The 19,713-nt window shown below is 53.2% G+C and overlaps 1 protein-coding gene across 1 annotated transcript in view; it reads left to right on the top strand.

The window, feature by feature from the left end:
- ANTXR1 (ANTXR cell adhesion molecule 1) overlaps positions 1-19,713 on the top strand; it is a 54,124-nt gene that overhangs the window by 28,531 nt on the left and 5,880 nt on the right. Inside the window, 4 exon segments of the mRNA XM_059870568.1 lie at positions 10,424-10,465; positions 13,271-13,366; positions 14,189-14,356; positions 17,690-17,770. Of these exon segments, the coding sequence (XP_059726551.1) occupies positions 10,424-10,465; positions 13,271-13,366; positions 14,189-14,356; positions 17,690-17,770 (387 nt within the window).

Below are 19,713 nucleotides of genomic sequence, written 5' to 3' on the forward strand. Positions count from 1 at the left end.
TGGCTCTGCCCTGGGCTCCTGTTCCATCTGCCCAGCCCTGGGTCAGACCCAACACCCAAACCTTGTCAGGAGCCTCTTGACCTCGTGCTTTGGTCACAAAATGGAAAAGGTTTGCAGAAATGAATTCCTAGCCATGCTCTGCTGCAGAGGAGCCATGTGAGGACAGTGCTCCTGGAGCAGCCCTGGGTGTGAAGAACAGCCCAGAGAAGCAGGGTGGGTGCAGCTCAGAGAGGGAGTCTCTGCTCCACACGAAACTTTAACAGCTTAATGTTTTCCAGATTCACATTCTGCACTTAAAGCATTTGCTGTAGATAAAAGCTTTTCCTCACTCCCCTCCTTCACTCCCACGTTCCCTCCCAGCACGGTCTGCGAGTGGGCACGGTCTCACTGAGGTGTTCCCAGTGCAGCCAGGCACTCCCCTGGAGCTGCTGGAAAGATTTTATCCCAAGAGGCTGCAGGAAACCTCCTCCACCTCTCTGGGAGGGCACCCAGAGGTGTTTGGCAGAGGGTCAGAGCCAGGATGGCTCCCCCGAAGTGCTGAGGAATCACAGACAGACCCTGGAGGGGTGCCCAGCCTGCCAGGGTGGCACAGGGAGCCCAGCTGGCTGCTCTGCCAGTGGCACGGGCAGCAATGCAGAGCTGCCAGGAGGGAAGTGAGGGCAGAGGAGCTGCCTTGCACAACAGCCCAGAGCTGCAGCCTCGAGGACCCAGACCGCAGAGCCGGAGCCGTGGATTCCAGCCCGGGGATGTGTCAGGGGAAAAAGGGAAAAAAACACAACAGCCTCTTCTCTCACCGAGTATAAATCAGTTTGTGAGCCACAAGCACATTTCTCAGCCCTGAAATTCCTCTTGGCGTGCTCTTTAATTGAAGAGGAGTCATTACCATCCAGCAGTTCTCCAGGAAAGACACGGAGCCAGCGTGATCCCTGGAGGGGATGGGCTGGAGCCACCAGACTGGCTCTGGAGGTTTATCTGGAGCCCAGCATCTCCCTGGCCCTCGTCCACCAAGGAATGCTCGTTCCAAGTGCATCCAAGTTTATGCTCCCAGAGGGGCTCTGGGGTGAAGGCTGGAATCCAGCACTCCCTTTACAGTAGAGGCAGTTGTTGCTTAGCAGATCACAACAACAACAGCTCTTGGCTGTGCCCGTGCACCAGCAGGGGCAGGATCCCCTGGATTCCTGAGGAGGATCTCCCAGGAGCAGGGGAGGCAGGAGGAGCCTCTCCCGAGGCTGCAGGAGGCTCGCTGAATAACAGAAAACAAAGGAACAATTCTGGGCTGGACTCCCCAGAGCTGAGGGCAGGAGGGAAAGGAGCACACACACACCTCCAGCAGGGTGACCACACTTTCCTCAGCTGCCAGGCAGTGGCTCCCAGGGGATCCCAGGGGATCTCACAGGTCCCAGTGGATCCCAGCAGGTCCCAGTGGATTCCAGCAGATCTCACAGATCCCAGTGGGTCCCAGTGGATCTCACAGGTCCCAGTGGATTCCAGCAGGTCCCAGGGGATCTCACAGGTCCCAGTGCGTCCCAGCAGATCTCACAGGTCCCAGTGGATCTCACAGATCACAGGGGATCCCAGCAGGTCCCAGTGGATCCCAGCAGGTCCCAGCAGGTCCCAGCTGCTGTCCCCACCCCTCCTGTCCCCTGGCCCAGCAGCACCCCTGTGAGCAGGAGGCTGCTGAGCCGCCCAGGGCTGGAGCTGTGCCAGCCCAGGTGAGCCTCAGGTGTGCTGGGGACAGGGCTCAAACACCTGCTGGGAGCCAGGGGGAGGATGAACCCCCAGGTGCCTGGGGACACTGGGAGTGAGCGGGCTCCACCTTGGATGTGCAGGGAAGGCAGAAGGAATGCCAGAGCTGGAAGGCTTGGCTCTGCTGGGAGGGTCTCTGCTGGGAGGGTCTCTGCTGGGAGGGTCTCCCTTTACTGGGAGGGTCTCTCCCCTTACTGGGAGGGTCTCTCCCTTTACTGGGATGGTCTCCCTGTGCTGGGATTGTCTCCCTTGATGCGATGGTCTCCCCTTTACTGGGATGGTCTCCCTTTATTGGGAAGGTCTCTCCCCTTTACTGGGATGATCTCTCCCCTTACTGGGAAGGTCTCCCCTTACTGGGATGGTCTCTCCCTTTACTGGGATGGTCTCTCTTTACTGGGATGGTCTCTCCTTTAGTAGAATGGTCTCTACTGGGATGGTCTCCCCTTACTGGGATGGTCGCTCTCTTTACTGGAATGGTCTCTCCCCTTGCTGGGATGGTCTCTCCCTTTACTGGGATGGTCTCCCCTTACTGGGATGATCTCTCCCCTTTACTGGGAAGGTCTCCCCTTACTGGGATGGTCTCTCCCCTTACTGGGATGGTCTCCCCTTACTGGGATGGTCGCTCTCTTTACTGGGATGGTCTCTCCCCTTGCTGGGATGGTCTCCTCTTTACTGGGAAGGTCTCCCCTTGCTGGGAAGGTGCTCCTCCACCACACCTGCTGCAGGTCTGGCCTGTCCCTCCCTTGTGCAGCCCTCCAGGGTGGCCTGAGGGGCTGGCTGGGTGATTTCCCACGGGCTCTGCCCCACCTCGCTCATTCTCCTCATTCTGGTACCGCGGTGATTTCAAACGCAGGGGTGTGGCCGGCAGATGAATGAGGTGTTGGTGCTTGGGCATCCAGGAGCAGCTTTTAACTTTGAAGCTGTTTTCTGGAAGTAAGCTTGGAAGAACCCAGCAATCTGTTTGGCTCTCTGCTGCAGCTGACCAGAAGTTGTGGAAACAAAAAGCTGGATGGAGAAAATACAGAAAATATAGATTGAAACCACATGGCTGAGTGGTGGAGGAGAGGAGGAAATGCACAGGCTGTGCAGAGCTGTGAAATGGCAGGGTCCCTGTGGGCTGGAGGGATGGAGATTCCTTACAGAGATCCCTGGATTCTGATCCCCACCCTCTGCAGCGGTGCTGCTCTGGGGAGAAGGGAGAGCAGCAGAAAATTCCCAACCAGAAATTCCCCAGAGAATTTAAACCTGGAGTCAGTGAGTGAGGCCGAGGGCTCCAGGTGGCCACTGGGGTTCTCCATTGCCCAGGAAAGGGATTTCATTTCTATAAAATCTTATTTCTAGAAAATCTCATTTCTATGAAATCTCATTTCTATAAAATCTCATTCTGTCTCTAAGGAGCAGATTGTGTTTTTATTGCAGCTGAAGAAATTGGGACAGGCCCCTGCTTGTGTTAGCTTTGAAGTGTGGAGCAGATCTCCAAGGAGAAGACACAGAAGATAGGACAGAAATAAAAAGGAAATGTTCCTTTACCCAGCTCATACCTCAAGTATGAAGCAGTCACAGGACTGAGAGGTCAAAACTATAAATATGTAAGGGGAAAAAAATAAGGAAATTAGTCAGATGGATCGTGGTTAATGCCATTAAAAATCCTTGTTTATTAGGACAGCAAGAATATAAATTCGGTGTTTTCCAGAGGAGTGAAGGTAATTAAGGACAAAAATAATCTGCCCACTCAACAGCATGCTTCCAATCTCCAGTCCTAATTAGAGGCCAAGTCCTTCATTTCTTATTTTGTGCTGTTTGCCTGGTTTTAAATGATGATCTGTCCCATCCCAAAGCAGATATGCTCCTCTGACAAGAACCATCTTGCCCCAGTTTATCATCTGGAACTCCAGGGACAGTCACTGTGGGATTGCTGGACACTGAGCTGGTGCAGAGGACAGAAAACATCCCAGACACATTCCTGGAATCTGCAGAATCTGGACTCAGCCTCAGCTTTCCTGTGCCTGGATGGCTGCAGGAATCTCAGGGCAACAGCAAACTCAATTTTCCCCCTGTTTTTAACCTTCCTGGAGGTGGCTGATGGCATTGCTGTGCTCTGGAGAACAGCTCAGTTCCCAAAACGAGGGTCCCAGTGCCCCAGAATGAGGGTCTTAGTACCCCAGAATGAAGGATTTCAGTGTCCCAAAATGAAGGATTTCAGAGCCCCAAAATGAGGATTTCAGTGCCCCAAAATGAGGATTTCAGAGCCCCAAAATGAGGATTTCAGTGCCCCAAAATGAGGATTTCAGTGCCCCAAAATGAGGATTTCAGTGCCCCAAAATGAGGATTTCAGTGCCCCAAAATGAGGATTTCAGTGCCCCAAAATGAGGATTTCAGTGCCCCAAAATGAGGATTTCAGAGCCCCAAAATGAGGATTTCAGAGCCCCAAAATGAGGATTTCAGTGCCCCAAAATGAGGATTTCTGAGCCCCAAAATGAGGATTTCAGTGCCCCAAAATGAAGGATTTCTGAGCCCCAAAATGAGGATTTCTGAGCCCCAAAATGAAATATTTCAGTGCCCCAAAATGAAGGATTTCTGAGCCCCAAAATGAGGATTTCTGAGCCCCAAAATGAAATATTTCTGAGCCCCAAAATGAAATATTTCAGTGCCCCAAAATGAGGATTTCAGTGCCCCAAAATGAAATATTTCAGTGCCCCAAAATGAGGATCTCAGTGCCCCAAACTGAGGATTTCAGTGCCCCAAAATGAAATATTTCAGTGCCCCAAAATGAAATATTTCAGTGCCCCAAAATGAGGATTTCAGTGCCCCAAAATGAAATATTTCAGTGCCCCAAAATGAAATATTTCAGTGCCCCAGAATGAGGATTTCTGAGCCCCAGAATGAGGATTTCAGTGCCCCAAAATGAGGATTTCTGAGCCCCAGAATGAGGATCTCAGTGCCCAGAGTGGGATTTCATGCCCCCAGAGCTGGAGCTGTCAGAATCCAAAGGGGAGCAGGAAAATCTTTGTGCTGTTTGAAGGCCTGGGCAGCAAGTCAGAAATGAGATTGTTTTGTAAGCCTTGAACTATAGCGAGTCAGAACTGAAATTTTTTGGGGTTTTTTTTGTAAGACTTGAACTTGGAAAGGTCAGAGAGGCTGAAGGGCACGGGGGGCTGAGCTCCCCCACCCCAGCCCTGTCCAAATTCACCAACCTCTGCCAACCCACGGCAGTGCAGAGCCCTCAGAAATGGGAGGCATGTCCTTTCCCCCTTGGCCTGTGATGGAAAACACTTGATCTGTTCACAGCAATCAGCCAGGCTGTGTGTGCCCATGGGGAGGAATGCAAATGTATGCAAATGTATGCAAATCGGCCGTGGCCTCGCTCCCAGGGTGCCTCTGGCTGAGCTGTGCTTGGATGCTCAGCTGGACCAGAAGGGGATGGTTTGGTGTGGTGTTCAACTCTGTGTCACTGGGAGGGGCTCCAGCAGCTTCCTCTGGGTTTGGTCTTTTCAGAGTTTTCATCGGTTTTGGTCATTTTCAGAGTTTTCATCAGTTTTGGTCATTTCAGAGTTTTCACTGGTTTTGGTCATTTTCAGAGTTTTCACTGGGTTTGGTCATTTTCAGAGTTTTCATCACTTTTGGTCATTTTCAGAGTTTTCACCAGTTTTGGTCATTTTCAGAGTTTTCATCAGTTTTGGTCATTTTCAGAGTTTTCACTGGGTTTGGTCATTTTCAGAGTTTTCATCCGTTTCGGTCATTTTCAGAGTTTTCATCAGTTTTGGTCATTTTCAGAGTTTTCATTGGATTTGGTCATTTTCAGAATTTTCATCAGTTTTGGTCATTTTCAGAGTTTTCATCAGTTTTAGTCATTTTCAGAGTTTTCATTGGGTTTGGTCATTTTCAGAGTTTTCACTGGTTTTGGTCATTTTCAGAGTTTTCATCGGTTTTGGTCATTTTCAGGGTTTTCATTGGGTTTGGTCATTTTCAGAGTTTTCACCAGTTTTGGTCATTTTCAGAGTTTTCATCAGTTTTAGTCATTTTCAGGGTTTTCACCAGTTTTAGTCTTTTTCAGAGTTTTCCCTGGTTTTGGTCACTGTCACAGGTTTTATCAGTTTTGGTCATTTTCAGAGTTTTCATCACTTTTGGTCATTTTCAGAGTTTTCATCAGTTTTTGTCATTTTCAGAGTTTTCACCGGTTTTGGTCATTTTCAGAGTTTTCACTGGGTTTGGTCATTTTCAGAGTTTTCATTGGGTTTGGTCATTTTCAGAGTTTTCATCAGTTTTGGTCATTTTCAGAGTTTTCATTGGGTTTGGTCATTTTCAGAGTTTTCACTGGTTTTGGTCATTTTCAGAGTTTTCATCGGTTTTGGTCATTTTCAGGGTTTTCATTGGGTTTGGTCATTTTCAGAGTTTTCACCAGTTTTGGTCATTTTCAGAGTTTTCACTGGGTTTGGTCATTTTCAGAGTTTTCACTGGTTTTGGTCACTGTCACAGGTTTCATCAGTTTTGGTCATTTTCAGAGTTTTCACCAGTTTTTGTCATTTTCAGAGTTTTCATCAGTTTTAGTCATTTTCAGGGTTTTCACCAGTTTTAGTCTTTTTCAGAGTTTTCACTGGTTTTGGTCATTGTCACAGGTTTTATCAGTTTTGGTCATTTTCAGAGTTTTCATTGGGTTTGGTCACTGTCACAGGTTTCACCAGTTTTGGTCATTTTCAGAGTTTTCATCAGTTTTTGTCATTTTCAGAGTTTTCATCCGTTTTGGTCATTTTCAGAGTTTTCATCAGTTTTGGTCATTTTCAGAGTTTTCACTGGGTTTGGTCATTTTCAGAGTTTTCACTGGTTTTAGTCATTTTCAGAGTTTTCATCAGTTTTGGTAATTTTCAGAGTTTTCACCAGTTTTGGTCATTTTCAGAGTTTTCATCAGTTTTGGTCATTTTCAGAGTTTTCACTGGGTTTGGTCATTTTCAGTTTTCATTGGGTTTGGTCACTGTCACAGCTTTGATCAGTTTTGGTAATTTTCAGAGTTTTCATTGGTTTTGGTCATTTTCAGAGTTCTCATTGGTTTTGGTCATTTTCAGAGTTTTCACTGGTTTTGGTCATTTTCAGAGTTTTCACTGGTTTTGGTCATTGTCACAGGTTTTGTCATTTTTTGCAGTTGTCACAGTTTTCATTGGTTTTGGTCATTGTCACAGTTTTAAAAATTTTTGGGCTTAGTCACAGTTTTCATCATTGTTGGTCATTTTCAGAGTTTTCACTGGTTTTGGTCACTGTCACAGGTTTTATCATTTTTGGTCACTGTCACAGTTTTCATTGCTTTTGGTAGTTTTAATAGTTCTCATAATTTTGGTCATTGTCATGGTTTTCATCAGTTTTGGTCGTTTTCAGTTTTCATTGGGTTTGGTCACTTTCAGTAGCTTTTATAATTTTGGCAATTATCACAGTTTTCATTGGTTTTTTGTCATTGTCACAGTTTTCATCATTTTTGGCAATTGTCACAGTTATCATTGGTTTTGGTCATTGTCACAGTTATCACTGGTTTTTTGTAATGTTCAGTTTTTCTCCTTTGTGCTGCTGTCCCCTGTCCCTGCTCTGTGCTCTCTGTCCCCTGTCCCTGGTGTGTGCTCTCTGTCCCCTGTCCCTGCTCTGTGCTCTCTGTCCCCTGTCCCTGCTCTGTGCTCTCTGTCCCCTGTCCCTGTTTTGTGCTGTCCCCTGTCCCTGGCTGGTGTTGCTGTCCCCTGTCCCTGCTCTGTGCTCTCTGTCCCCTGTCCCTGCTCTGTGCTCTCTGTCCCCTGTCCATGTTTTGTGCTGTCCCCTGTCCATGTTTTGTGCTGTCCCCTGTCCCTGGCTGGTGTTGCTGTCCCCTGTCCATGTTTTGTGCTGTCCCCTGTCCATGTTTTGTGCTGTCCCCTGTCCCTGCTCTGTGCTCTCTGTCCCCTGTCCATGTTTTGTGCTGTCCCCTGTCCCTGCTCTGTGCTGCTGTCCCCTGTCCATGTTTTTTGCTGTCCCCTGTCCCTGGCTGGTGCTGCTGTCCCCTGTCCCTGCTCTGTGCTCTCTGTCCCCTGTCCCTGTTTTGTGCTGTCCCCTGTCCCTGTTTTGTGCTGTCCCCTGTCCCTGTTTTGTGCTGTCCCCTGTCCATGTTTTGTGCTGTCCCCTGTCCCTGTTTTGTGCTGTCCCCTGTCCCTGTTTTGTGCTGTCCCCTGTCCATGTTTTGTGCTGTCCCCTGTCCCTGTTTTGTGCTGTCCCCTGTCCCTGTTTTGTGCTGTCCCTGGCAGCAGCCGGGTTGGTGGCAGCCCCAGCCCCTGTGTCCCTGTCCCCTCCCAGCTCTCACTGCTCCCCCTGTTCCTGCAGCATTGCAGGTCTGGGCTCTGAGAGCTCAATGAAACCCTGAGCTCACCTCAGCAGGAAAAGCACGTGTGAGAGGAACTGCTGTAAATGTTTATCTCTTCAGGGCCTCTCAGGGATTGAGATTTTCCCTTTCTGCATTTAAACGGCCAGGCTGCTGCTGGCTGGGACTGCACTTTTATTTTATGGGTTTTTTCATATTTTATTTTTAATTTTTATATTTTATTTTTTATTTTTGTTTTTATTTTTATATTTTATTTTTAATTTTTATATTTTATTTTAAGATTCTTTTATTTTTATTTTTTTTTTAATTTTTATTTTATTTTTAATTTTTAGGGTTTTTTTATTAATTAATTTATTTTTACTTTTTATTTTATTAATTTTATTTCTATGTCTATTTTTATTTCTATTTTTATTTTTTTTAATTTCTATTTTATTTTTTATTATTTTCTTTTCCTTTTTTCTTTTTTCTTTTCCTTTTAATGTAATTTTAATTTTAATTTAATTTTAATTTTATTTTTTTTCGTTTTAGTTTTATTTAATTATTATTTTTAATTTTTATTTTATTAATTTTATTTTTAATTTTTTAATGTTATTGTTATTTTTGGGTGATTTTGAAGCCCACAGGCGTGTCCCCAAGCCAGGGCAGCTCTGCCCTGCCAGCCAGCTCAGGACCCTCGGTGTCACCTCCTGGGGCTGGCGGGGTGGGCCGTGCCTCTGTCCCTGCCTCCCCTTGCCAAGGCTCTGGTGCTCCTGCAGGCTCTGCTGGCAGCAGCTGCTGCCAAGCCCTGCGTGCAGGGTTCCTGCATGAAATGATGGCCTGGCACCCACTGAGGGGGTCTCCATGGAAACAGCTGCAGCAGGCTGCACCTCTCCCTGCTCTGGTGGAGACCCCAGAGAGCTGTGTGCACAGATAGTTTTATTTTATATAAATATAATTATAAATACAAACATAAATATAAATATAAATATAAATATAAATATAAATATAAATATAAATATAAATATAAATATAAATATATGATTTATGTTTCTATTTCTATCTTTCTGTGTATGTTTATATTTATATTTTTAGTTCATGGCAGTGAGCTGTACTCACCTGATGGTGTGTGTGAGGAGCATCAGGAGGTGGCAGAGCCTTCTGGGGGACAGGCTGGGGGCTGTCACTGCTTGGACACGTCCCCAGGGCACTCTGCTCCACTGGGGTTCTGCTCTGCAGCCTCGTTCAGAGGGGGAATGGCCTGGGGCAGGGTTTGGGGCAGGATTTGGGAATGGCCCGGGGCAGGGTTTGGGGCAGGATTTGGGAATGGCCCGGGGCAGGGTTTGGGGCAGGATCTGGGAATGGCCTGGGGCAGGGTTTGGGGCAGGATTTGGGAATGGCCCAGGGCAGGGTTTGTGCCGAGGGCAGGAGAAGGTGATGCTGGTTTTCCAGAGGTGATGCTGGTTTTCCAAAGGTGATGCTGGTTTTCCAAAGGTGATGCTGATTTTCCAAAGGTGATGCTGGTTTTCCAAAGGTGATGCTGGTTTTCCAGAGGTGATGCTGGTTTTCCAAAGGTGATGCTGGTTTTCTGTGGCTGCTCAGGTGAAGCATCCACGTGAGCCAGCCCTGGCTGTGGCACTGCTGGGCTTGGGAGACTCAGGGGTGACAGATTTGGGATTTGCTGTGGCCTCATATGGGGCAGAGGTCACCCCGTGAGCAGTGGGGCTGTCCCTGTGTGGGGCTGTCCCTGGGGCTGTCCCTGGGGCTGTCCCTGGGGCTGTCCTTGGGGCTATCACTGAGGATGTCCCAGTCTGGGGCTGTCCCTGGGGCTGTCCCCGGGGCTGTCCCTGTGTGGGGCTGTCCTTGGGGGTGTCCCAGTCTGGGGCTGTCCCCGGGGCTGTCCCTGGGGCTGTCCCTGTGTGGGGCTGTCCCTGGGGGTGTCCCTGGGGGTGTCCCTGGGGCTGTCCCAGTCTGGGGCTGTCCCTGGGGGTGTCCCTGGGGCTGTCCCTGGGGCTGTCCCAGTCTGGGGCTGTCCCTGGGGCTGTCCCTGGGGCTGTGCTTGGGGGTGTCCCAGTCTGGGGCTGTCCCTGGGGCTGTGCTTGGGGGTGTCCCAGTCTGGGGCTGTCCCTGGGGCTGTCCCTGGGACTGTCCCTGGGACTGTCCCTGGGGGTGTCCCAGTCTGGGGCTGTCCCCGGGGCTGTCCCCGTGCCTTTGGGACACCTCTGCTCCCCCCGAGTGACAGAGGCACCCAGAGGCACCCCTGGCCACGCTGGGCTCCAGCAGAGGCTCCCAGCAGCACATCCTGCTGCTTGCTCTGTGGGTGTGAGGAACAGAGCACGAACTGATGGCTCTCCTTCTCTGCAATCCTTCCAGATCATCAAGGAGCCTCCCCCTCCTCCTGCAGAGGACAGCGAGGTGAGTGCAGTCAGCCAAGGGCACCTCTGCAGTGCTGGCTGCCTGGCCAGCCTGGAACTGCATCCCCTGCGAGGGAAGAGTGGGGCAGCAGGCTGCTGGGGGGTTTGGGCACGGCTCCAGGGCTGGGGGAAGGGGCAGAGGGAATCCTGAGGACAGCTGGGTTCCCTGTGCTCTCGAGGAGAACACCTCTCACTCCGAGGAGTGCCTGTGGGGCTCAGCCCTTGGTGCAGGCAGAGCTCTCCAGAAATGCTGAATTCTGACAAAATTCAGGCGCTGCAGAGACAACTGGGAAAATAATTACAAGGGTGGGGAGAGGGGGACGTTGTCCAATTATTATTTTTTTAATATCTGGCCAAATTTGGTTTGAATTCTCAGCCTGAGAGGTTCAGATGTCCCTTGTGGAGCCCGAGTTATCCTGGTGTTACCCACAGATGAGGTTCCCTCAGGTCAGGGTCACAGCATCCAGAGCCCAGCCTGGCCCCTGAGATAAACACAGCCCTTTGTTTTCTGCAACCCAGCACTTCTGGATCCGGATCCCTGACTGTGAAATGCAGCTCTGTCCTGCTCCCTCTCGCTTGTTGAAAGGAACTCTAGCTCCATCTAAAGCAGGTTGTGGGGGTGGGAAGGTGCCAAGCTCTGCACAGTCAATTTCCAGCATCCTCAAATGCACTTGGGTTTTCTGGGGCTGCTTTGGGAGCTGTGGCTCCTCAGCTTCCAACCCCACGAGGAGGAAAAGGCAGCTGGAGCAGGCAGGGAGTGAGAATCCATCCCAAACTGGGGAGCTGGCTGTGGGGTTTGCTCCTTTTCCTTCCCATTTCCCTGCCCCTCCCTCCCCAGTGTGCTGGGCACAGGGCCAGGGGGCAGGACAGGGCTGGGGGCTGTTCTGGAGTTGCCAAACCTGCCCTGCCCTGGCGCAGATGTAAGCAGGCTCCTGCTGCAGCAGACTTGTGACTCCTTTGTTTGTCAAGGGTGCTGTGCCCTGGGCTCTGTGCAGGGCTTCTCGGGGCTTGTGGGGAACGTTTCCTAAACCCTGGTATTTCCTGTTGTGAGGAGTCCAGTCTGTGCTGAGCTGGAGGCACAGAAGGAGAATTGCTGAAGGAAAATATTCCAATGGCTTCGCTTCCACTTTTTTCTTTTTTTCTTTTTTTCTTTTTTTTTTTTTAAGAAAAATCCTCATGGAACTCTTCATGCAGAGCTGTTGAGTTCTTGGGTTGCAGCAGCTCTGCCTGGGGCCAGAGAGGGAGGTCAGCTCTGAGGAGAAGAGCCTGGCCCTGGTGACCAGCTGCTCACCCTTCCCTTGGGTCAGGACACGTTCTGCAGCCAGTTCCTGTGCTTTGATAAACTCAAATGCTTTTGGTTGCCGTGAAAACCAGAGTTTTTCTTGGATATTCCCCCCCAGTTTTTCAGTTTTCCTGATGGGGAGTTTCAATTTCAAAGTATTTTTGGCTTTTCCAGCTTTGGAAAGCTCCTAAGTTTTGGAGTTTAGCCAAATCCCTGTGAAAAATTAAAGAGAGAAGAAGAAGAAAAGAGAGAGGGACCATTTTTCTTTTCTCTCCACGTTTTTCACAGGAAATACTTCACGTTTTTGATGAGCTCTGCTTCTCTGCTTTGCCAGTTCGCAGCCTGAGCTGTAGAAATTAAAGGGAAAGGCACTATAAGAGAACACTGACCTCACAGAGAATTTGAAACACCTTGAATTTCACTGGAGCTTTAGCAGGCTCATTTCAAATAAACTGAAGGGAACTTTCCTGATCTGCTGAGTGACCCAAACCTGAGTGTCACCATGAGATGCTGCAGGGAGTGAGGGCAGGACACACAATTTAAATCTCATTTTTCACACACACACACAAGCCACGGGGCCACATGGACCCCCATGGGCAGCTGCCCCAGGTCCATTACAGGAGTTAATTCCTTTTTTGTGACTCTTCCATGAGGCTTTCCCATCCTCTTGGCCAGCTCCTCTCAATGGCCCCGGGCATTCCCACCGGGGTTGTTCCCAGAGGCACCCCCAGTCTGGCTCAGGAGGGAATTTATTCCTTTTCTTGCTCTCCCTGCATCCTGGGAGGGCTGAACTCCCACTGGGCCCTGCAGGGTCCCTGCAGCACAGGGAGCCACGAGCAGCAGCTGCCTCTGCCCTGCCCCAGGGGCAGGAAGATTTGAAGATTTTGGGGTGAAAAACCCCAAAATCTCCTTCCTGCTGGAGCTGGGCTGTCCCTGCCGAGTGCTGCTGTTTCCACCATGGAACATTGTCCTTTCACAAGGGCTCATCCCCTGGGAAAGAGCAAGGGACAGACCAGAACCTGGCCTGTCCTGCAGGGACAAGGCAGCCTGGGGCTTTGGGACTGGGACTCACCCCTTCCCATCCCTGCTTGTTCCTTCCCATCCCTGTCCATCCCTTCCCATCCCTGCTCATCCCTTCCCATCCCTGTCCATCCCTTCCCATCCCTGCTTGTTCCTTCCCATCCCTGCTCACCCCTTCCCATCCCTGCTTGTTCCTTTCCATCCCTGCTCACCCTTTCCCATCTCTGCTTGTTCCTTCCCATCCCTGTCCATCCCTTCCCATCCCTGTCCATCCCTTCCCATCCCTGTCCATCCCTTCCCATCCCTGCTCATCCCTTCCCATTTCTGCTCATCCCTTCCCATCCCTGCTCACCCCTTCCCATCCCTGCTCATTCCCTGTCCATCCCTCCCCATCCCTTCTATCCATTTCCATCCCTGCTCACTCCTTCCCATCCCTTCCATCCCTCCCACCCCTCCCCTCCCTGCTCACTCCCCTGACAGTGCAGCCCTGCTGCTGTTTTGCAGGAGGAGGATGATGATGGGCTGCCAAAGAAGAAGTGGCCAACAGTGGATGCCTCTTACTACGGAGGGCGAGGAGTGGGCGGCATCAAACGGATGGAGGTGAGAGATCCCAGGGCTCAGCCCAGCCAGCAGGGCACTCGGGGCCAGGCACAAACCTCCTGAGGTTTTCAGATCATTTCTGTGTGGGAATATTGGGGAGGCAAACCCAGATTTCTGGAGTTTAGCAATGTCCTGGTCCGTGCCTGGGACCAGGGCAGCACTGCCACACAAATTACCAGGGGATGGTTTTAGTTCTCCTCAAAAGCTCCCCCACTGCCACATCTCTCATAAACCTCCACCAAGGACAAGCTGAAAATTTGGGCTGCACTCTAGAAAAAAAACCTCCCAGCCTGGGCAGTGCTGTTCAGCTGGGGACACCCAGAGGCAGGGCTGCTCCTGCAGCAGGGGTGGCACAGCCTGACCCTGACCCTGAGCCTGGTTCTGGTTCTGATCCTGATCCAAATCCTGATCCAAATCCTTACCCTGACCCTGATCCTGACCCTGATCCTGATCCTGACCCCAACCCTTGTTCTGGTTCTGATCCTGATCCCAATCCTGATCCAAATCCTTACCCTGACCCTGACCCTGGTTCTGACCCTGATTCAGATCCTGACCCCAACCCTGGTTCTGATCCTGATCCTGATCCTGATCCTGACCCTGATTCTGGTTCTGATCCTGATCCCAATCCCCATCCCGACCCTGACCCTGACCCTGATCCTGATTCTGATCTTGACCCCAACTCTGGTTCTGGTTCTTATCCTGATCCTGACCCTGACCCTGATCCTGACCCTGACCCTGACCCTGATCCTGACCCTGATCCTGACCCTGATCCTGACCCTGACCCTGACCCTGACCCTGCCCTGCCCTGCTCCCTCCTTCCAGGTGCGCTGGGGGGAGAAGGGCTCCACGGAGGAAGGTGCCAAGCTGGAGAAGGCCAAGAACGCCCGGGTGAAGATGCCCGAGCAGGAGTACGAGTTCCCCGAGCCCAGGAGCCTGGGCAGCAGCTCCCGCCGGCCCTCGTCCCCCCGCAGGTGGTACTCCCCCATCAAGGTGAGCCCAGGTGGCACCAGCAGGTCCTTGTGCTCTGTTCTCACCTCCAGGTCCTTGTGCTCTGTCCTCACCTCCAGGTGTTGTGCTCTGCCCTCACCTCCAGGTCCTTGTGCTCTGCCCTCACCTCCAGGGTGGCACCTCCAGGTCCTTCTGTTTGGGTGGGTGCTCACTTCACAGAGCTCACCCCCTGAAATGCCTGCTGGTGGTCCCCCTGGCCTTCCCCTGGTGCCCATGCTCCCAGAGCACCCTGGAGGAAGCAGATGCTGAATTTCCACCCCTCCCTGGGCTGGCTGGAGCAGCCTTTGGGAGGCAGATAAACCTGGCTGTAACGAGCTGCTTTAAAAAATCACGGGTGAGGGAGGAGGGAGAGGAATTGAAGCTCAGGAATAGTGGGCCAAGGGTGCTTGGAGCTGGTAGAGAGCCAGGAAATTCACATTTTGGGATCAGTCATCTTGCTGGTCACAGGCCTCCTCCTCTCCACACTGCACTGCCCCTGCTTAGGAGGTTCTGCCTTTTATGATGGAGTTCTGCTTCCCTCTATTTTCCACTCTTCCCACAGTCATGTCTGTGACAGGTAGACAGCTGAGAGTGGATAGATTGCCTTTTTTTAAATGCTCCAGAGATTTATTTGCTACCAAATGTGTCTACTGACACTTAACAGCTTGGGGTTTTTATTGTTGTTATTCTGATTTGCTGCTGTTGCTTCCCAGCACGGTGCCAACTGGATTATCCTGCTTTTAAAGTGTCATCTCAGCTGTCTGCAAAGCCAGGCAGGATAATCCAAGGGGAATGACAAATCTGAAACTTCTGAAGAGCCTCACCAAACCCTCAGCTCAGGGACAGGGAGGGGCAGCACAGGATGTGGATGGCAGTGACTCAGAGCCCCAGAATCATTAATTTTGGAAGAGCTCCCCAGGACCCTCATCCACCCCCCATTCCCCATGAAAGCACAGCCCTGAGTGCCACTGCCACAGGTTTTTCAGGAGTGGGGACCCCAGCACTGCCCTGGGCAGGCCTTTCCAACCTTGCACTGAAGGGATTTTCCCCACCTTCCAACCTGAACCTCCCCAGGCACAACCTGAGGCCGTTTCCTCTCATCCTCCTCACCTGGAACAAGAGGCTGAGCCCAGTCTGGGGCTGGAGCAAGGAGTGGTGCCCGCCAGGGGAAGCTCAGGTGGATCCCAGGTGGATCCCAGCCACCCCAAAACTGCCAGGGGAAGCTCAGGTGGATCCCAGGTGGATCCCAGGTGGATCCCAGCCCCCCCAGCACTGCCTGGCCGTGTGTCCCTGTCCCTTCTCCAGCCCCTGTCCCTCCTGGGTCTGTTCCCAAAGCCACTGTGGCCACCTGGGCTCACAGACAGCTCCAAAGGTGCCCGTGCCTGGCCCCAGCAGGCCTCAGGAGCACTGAGGTAACTCAGGGTCAGTGCAGGGCTGAGTTCACTGTGAATTCAGAGGAAATTCCAGGGCTGGAGCTGTGCACTCCTTCATTTGCCATCTGCCCCGAGTGTTTCTTCTCTCTGGTTCAGATCCAGCAGGACTCGAGGCTCTGTTTGCCTTCAGACCTTGCATTTTTTGTATTCCTCCAAGTGACCTCGTGCTGGAGCTGTGGAGGAGCCCCAGACACGGAGCCCCAGCCCATCCAAGGAGAGCACAGGAGGCTTTCTGCCTCCGGGAGGGAGCCTTGCCATCCCATGTCTCCAGCCATCATCCTTTCCATGAGGCACACTCCCTCCCTCCCTCCCTCCCTCCCTCCCACCCAGATGTCCCACAGGCTCCCAGGGATGGAGCTCTTGGCTCTCCCCAAGAAACCATGGCAGGCTCTTGGAAATTGGGACTGCAGAGTAAAAAGGGATTTTTATTTTAATTTTTTAAAATTTGTTCCATGGAAAGCTGTCGCTTTGCCTGTGGTTTCCTAGAGAAGAAATGGAAGGAAGAGGTGCTCGTTTCTGGAGCTGTCAGGGTGGACAGGAGATCAAGAGCTTCCAGCAGCTCTGCTGCAGGGGGAAGATGGGCTGGAGCAGAAGGGATGGTTTCCCTCAGCTCTGAGGAGTTCTGTGTCCAAATGCAGAAGAATCTGACAGAGAAGTTTCTTGCCTCTTCCTCTGAGAATCCCAGACTTTCCTGGCTCTCACCTTGGGAAGTTTTCCCCCACATCCTCTGGACACGAGTTCCATGCAGTCATTTCTCGTGTCTGCCTCCACCCCTGCACGTCCCAGATCAGCTCTGGGCCTCTGGCTGACAGCAGGATGGAGATCCCAGGGGGGAGTTTGGCCCTGGTGGCTCCTGGAAGGGGAACAGAGGGACTCTGCCCCATGAGAGGGAGCCTTGGTCAGACCCCAGGGACCGGGGGTGACACAGGAGCCCCCAAAGAGCCCCAGAGTGAGCTCTGCCCCTCCCAGACCTGGGGCTCCACGCAGAGCAGCAGGATCAGCTCTGCCTGGGGACACTCAGTCCTTCCCAGCACCTGTCAACGCCCAGCTCACCTTCCCACCCTCAGTCCTGGCCCGGGACACTCCCACCAGACACCTCTGCCCTCACTGGAGTTTTACAATGCTCATCTCCAGGAAGGAGTGCTGTTACCTGGCAGATCTGTCACACCTGAGTGCTGTTACCTGGCACACACCTGGCAGATCTGTCACACCTGAGTGCTGTTATCTCACACCTGAGTGCTGTTATCTCACACCTGAGTGCTGTTATCTCACACCTGAGTGCTGTTAGCTCACACCTGAGTGCTGTTACCTGTCACACACCTGAGTGCTGTTACCTGGCACACACCTGGCAGATCTGTCACACCTGAGTGCTGTTATCTCACACCTGAGTGCTGTTACCTGTCACACACCTGACAGCTCTATCTCACACCTGAGTGCTGTTATCTGACACCTGAGTGCTCTTCCTTTGCAGCGAGCTGTCATTGAGTGTCCCTAAGAGGGAACCTTGTCCCCCAGAGAGCCTTGTCCCCCTCCCTGCAGGCCCTGGCACGGTGGGGCCAGCCTGGGGCTCTGGGCAGGGCAAACCCCCCAGCAAACCCCCCTGGCAAACCCTCCCAGCAAACCCCCCCGGCAAACCCTCCCAGCAAACCCCCCAGCAAACCCCCCCAGCAAACCCTCCCAGCAAACCCCCCCAGCAAACCCCCCCGGCAAACCCCCCCAGCAAACCCTCCCAGCAAACCCCCCCAGCAAACCCCCCAGCAAACCCCCCCAGCAAACCCCCCCGGCAAACCCCCCTGGCAAACCCTCCCAGCAAACCCCCCGGGCAAACCCCCCAGCAAACCCCCCCAGCAAACCCCCCAGCAAACCCCCCAGCAAACCCCCCTCCCCGTTTCTGTCCCTGCAGGGCAAGCTGGACGCGCTCTGGGTGCTGCTGAGGAAGGGCTACGACCGCGTGTCCGTGATGCGTCCCCAGCCCGGAGACAAGGTACAGCCCTGCCACCTCCTGTGTCACCTCCTGTGTCACCCCTGCCAGCCCTGCCACCTCCTCTGCCACCTCCTCTGCCACCTCCTCTGTCACCTCTGCCACCCCTGTCACACTGGGCTTTGGCTGCTGTGCTTCCCAGCCCCTGGAGGAGCCGGCCCAGCCCAGCTCAGCCCAGCCCAGCCCGGCCCAACCCAGCCTGGCCCAGCTCAGCCCGGCTCAGCCCAGCCCAGCCCAACCCAGCCTGGCCAGCTCAGCCCGGCCCAGCCCAGCCCAGCCAAACCCGGCCTGGCCCAGCCCAGCCTAACCCAGCCCGGCCTAACCCAGCCCGGCCTAACCCGGCCCGGCCTAGCCCGGCCCAGCCTGGCCCGGCCTAACCCGGCCCAGCCCGGCCCACAGCACGGAGCTGCTCCCCAGCAGTTGCAGGAGAAGTTTCCAGAACAGTGTGAGGGACATTGCACAGGAGCCCCCAGCCCCAGAGGGAGCCCCCAGGTCCTGTGGAGCCTCCTCAGGCTGGATCAGCGCCCAGAGCCTTGCAGGCTGCACGTGTGGGTGGGAAAGAGGGGCTCGGGCCTTGCAGCAGGAGCCTCTGGGCACGGCGTGTCCCGAGAGCTGCACGAGGAGCTGCACGAGGAGCTGCACGAGGAGTGTCTGGTAGCTCTGTGCCTCCCTTCCCCTCTCTGCTGAGCAGGGGAAGCAGGTTTCAGACTCGGTGCTGTCGAACGGGCTCCTTCCTTCACCCCCTGATGGAGATAAAATGGTGAAGCCAGATGAAAAAGAGCTGCAAAAGAGCTCTGTTTGCTTTGGAGCCTGGGAGGGAGCTGGGCTGGGTCCCAGGCTGACATCATTCCCATCCAGAGCCATCCCTTGCTGAAATCAGGGCCTCCATCCCCTCCAGCACACGGGCTGGGCTGCCCAGAGAGCTCCTTGCTCACAACGAAGCACGGCTTCCCCTCGAGCCCCGAGCTGGGCTTTGCTGCTGTGAGCTGGGGGGCCTGGGCTCCCTGGGCTGCCTGGGCTGCCTGGGCTGCCTGGGCTGCCTGGGCTCCCTGGGCTGCCTGGGCTCCCTGGGCTGCCTGGGCTGCCTGGGCTCCCTGGCACTGCCAGGACAGACATGCCCTGCCCCACACCAGGGGATGAACTGGGACTGAAGATCTATTTCAGTGCTCCTGGGCTCCCTGGCACTGCCAGGACAGACATGCCCTGCCCCAGGGGATGAACTGGGACTGAAGATCTATTTCAGTGCTCCTGGGCTCCCTGGCACTGCCAGGACAGATGTGCCCTGCCCCACATCTGCGGATGAACTGGGACTGAAGATCTATTTCAGTGCTCCAGGGCTCCCTGGCACTGCCAGGACAGACATGCCCAGCCCCAGGGGATGAACTGGGACTGAAGCTCTATTTCAGTGCTCTGCTGCTCCCTGAGAGCTCAGCCTGTCCTGCTCACACCCTCTGATGGAGGTGGGGATGTCTGTCCTGTACCTGCAGCCCCAGGAGTGCCTGGGCAGGAGGGATCCAGGCTGGAGGCAGAGCTGAGACCCCTCCTCTGCCACAAGGCACGCCTGGCACCCCTGCAGTGTCCCCAGCAGCAGCAGCACAGTGCCAGTGCTCCTGCAGCCCCTGCCAGCCCCGCAGGAACAAAGCTGGAGGAGACTGAGCAGCACTGGCAGAACCAGGGGGGACAGGCTCAGGCTGCACCCAGGGAAATGCTGGGAGGGAGGGAAAGGGCTGGAGGGGCTGGGAGTGAGGGAAAAGATTTTTACAGCAATAGTGCTAAAGCCCTGGAGTGTTCTGCCCAGGGAGGTTGGGGGATTCATCCCTGGGTGTGTTTAAAACCAGACTGGATTGGCACTGGGTGCTGGGGTCTAGCTGAGGTGTTGGGGCTGAGCTGGATGATCTTGAAGGTCTCTTCCACCCCTGTGAACTCTGTGACTTGTGTGATTCTGT

This window comes from Haemorhous mexicanus, chromosome 30 (assembly GCF_027477595.1).
Source record: "Haemorhous mexicanus isolate bHaeMex1 chromosome 30, bHaeMex1.pri, whole genome shotgun sequence".
Lineage (NCBI taxonomy): Eukaryota > Metazoa > Chordata > Aves > Passeriformes > Fringillidae > Haemorhous > Haemorhous mexicanus.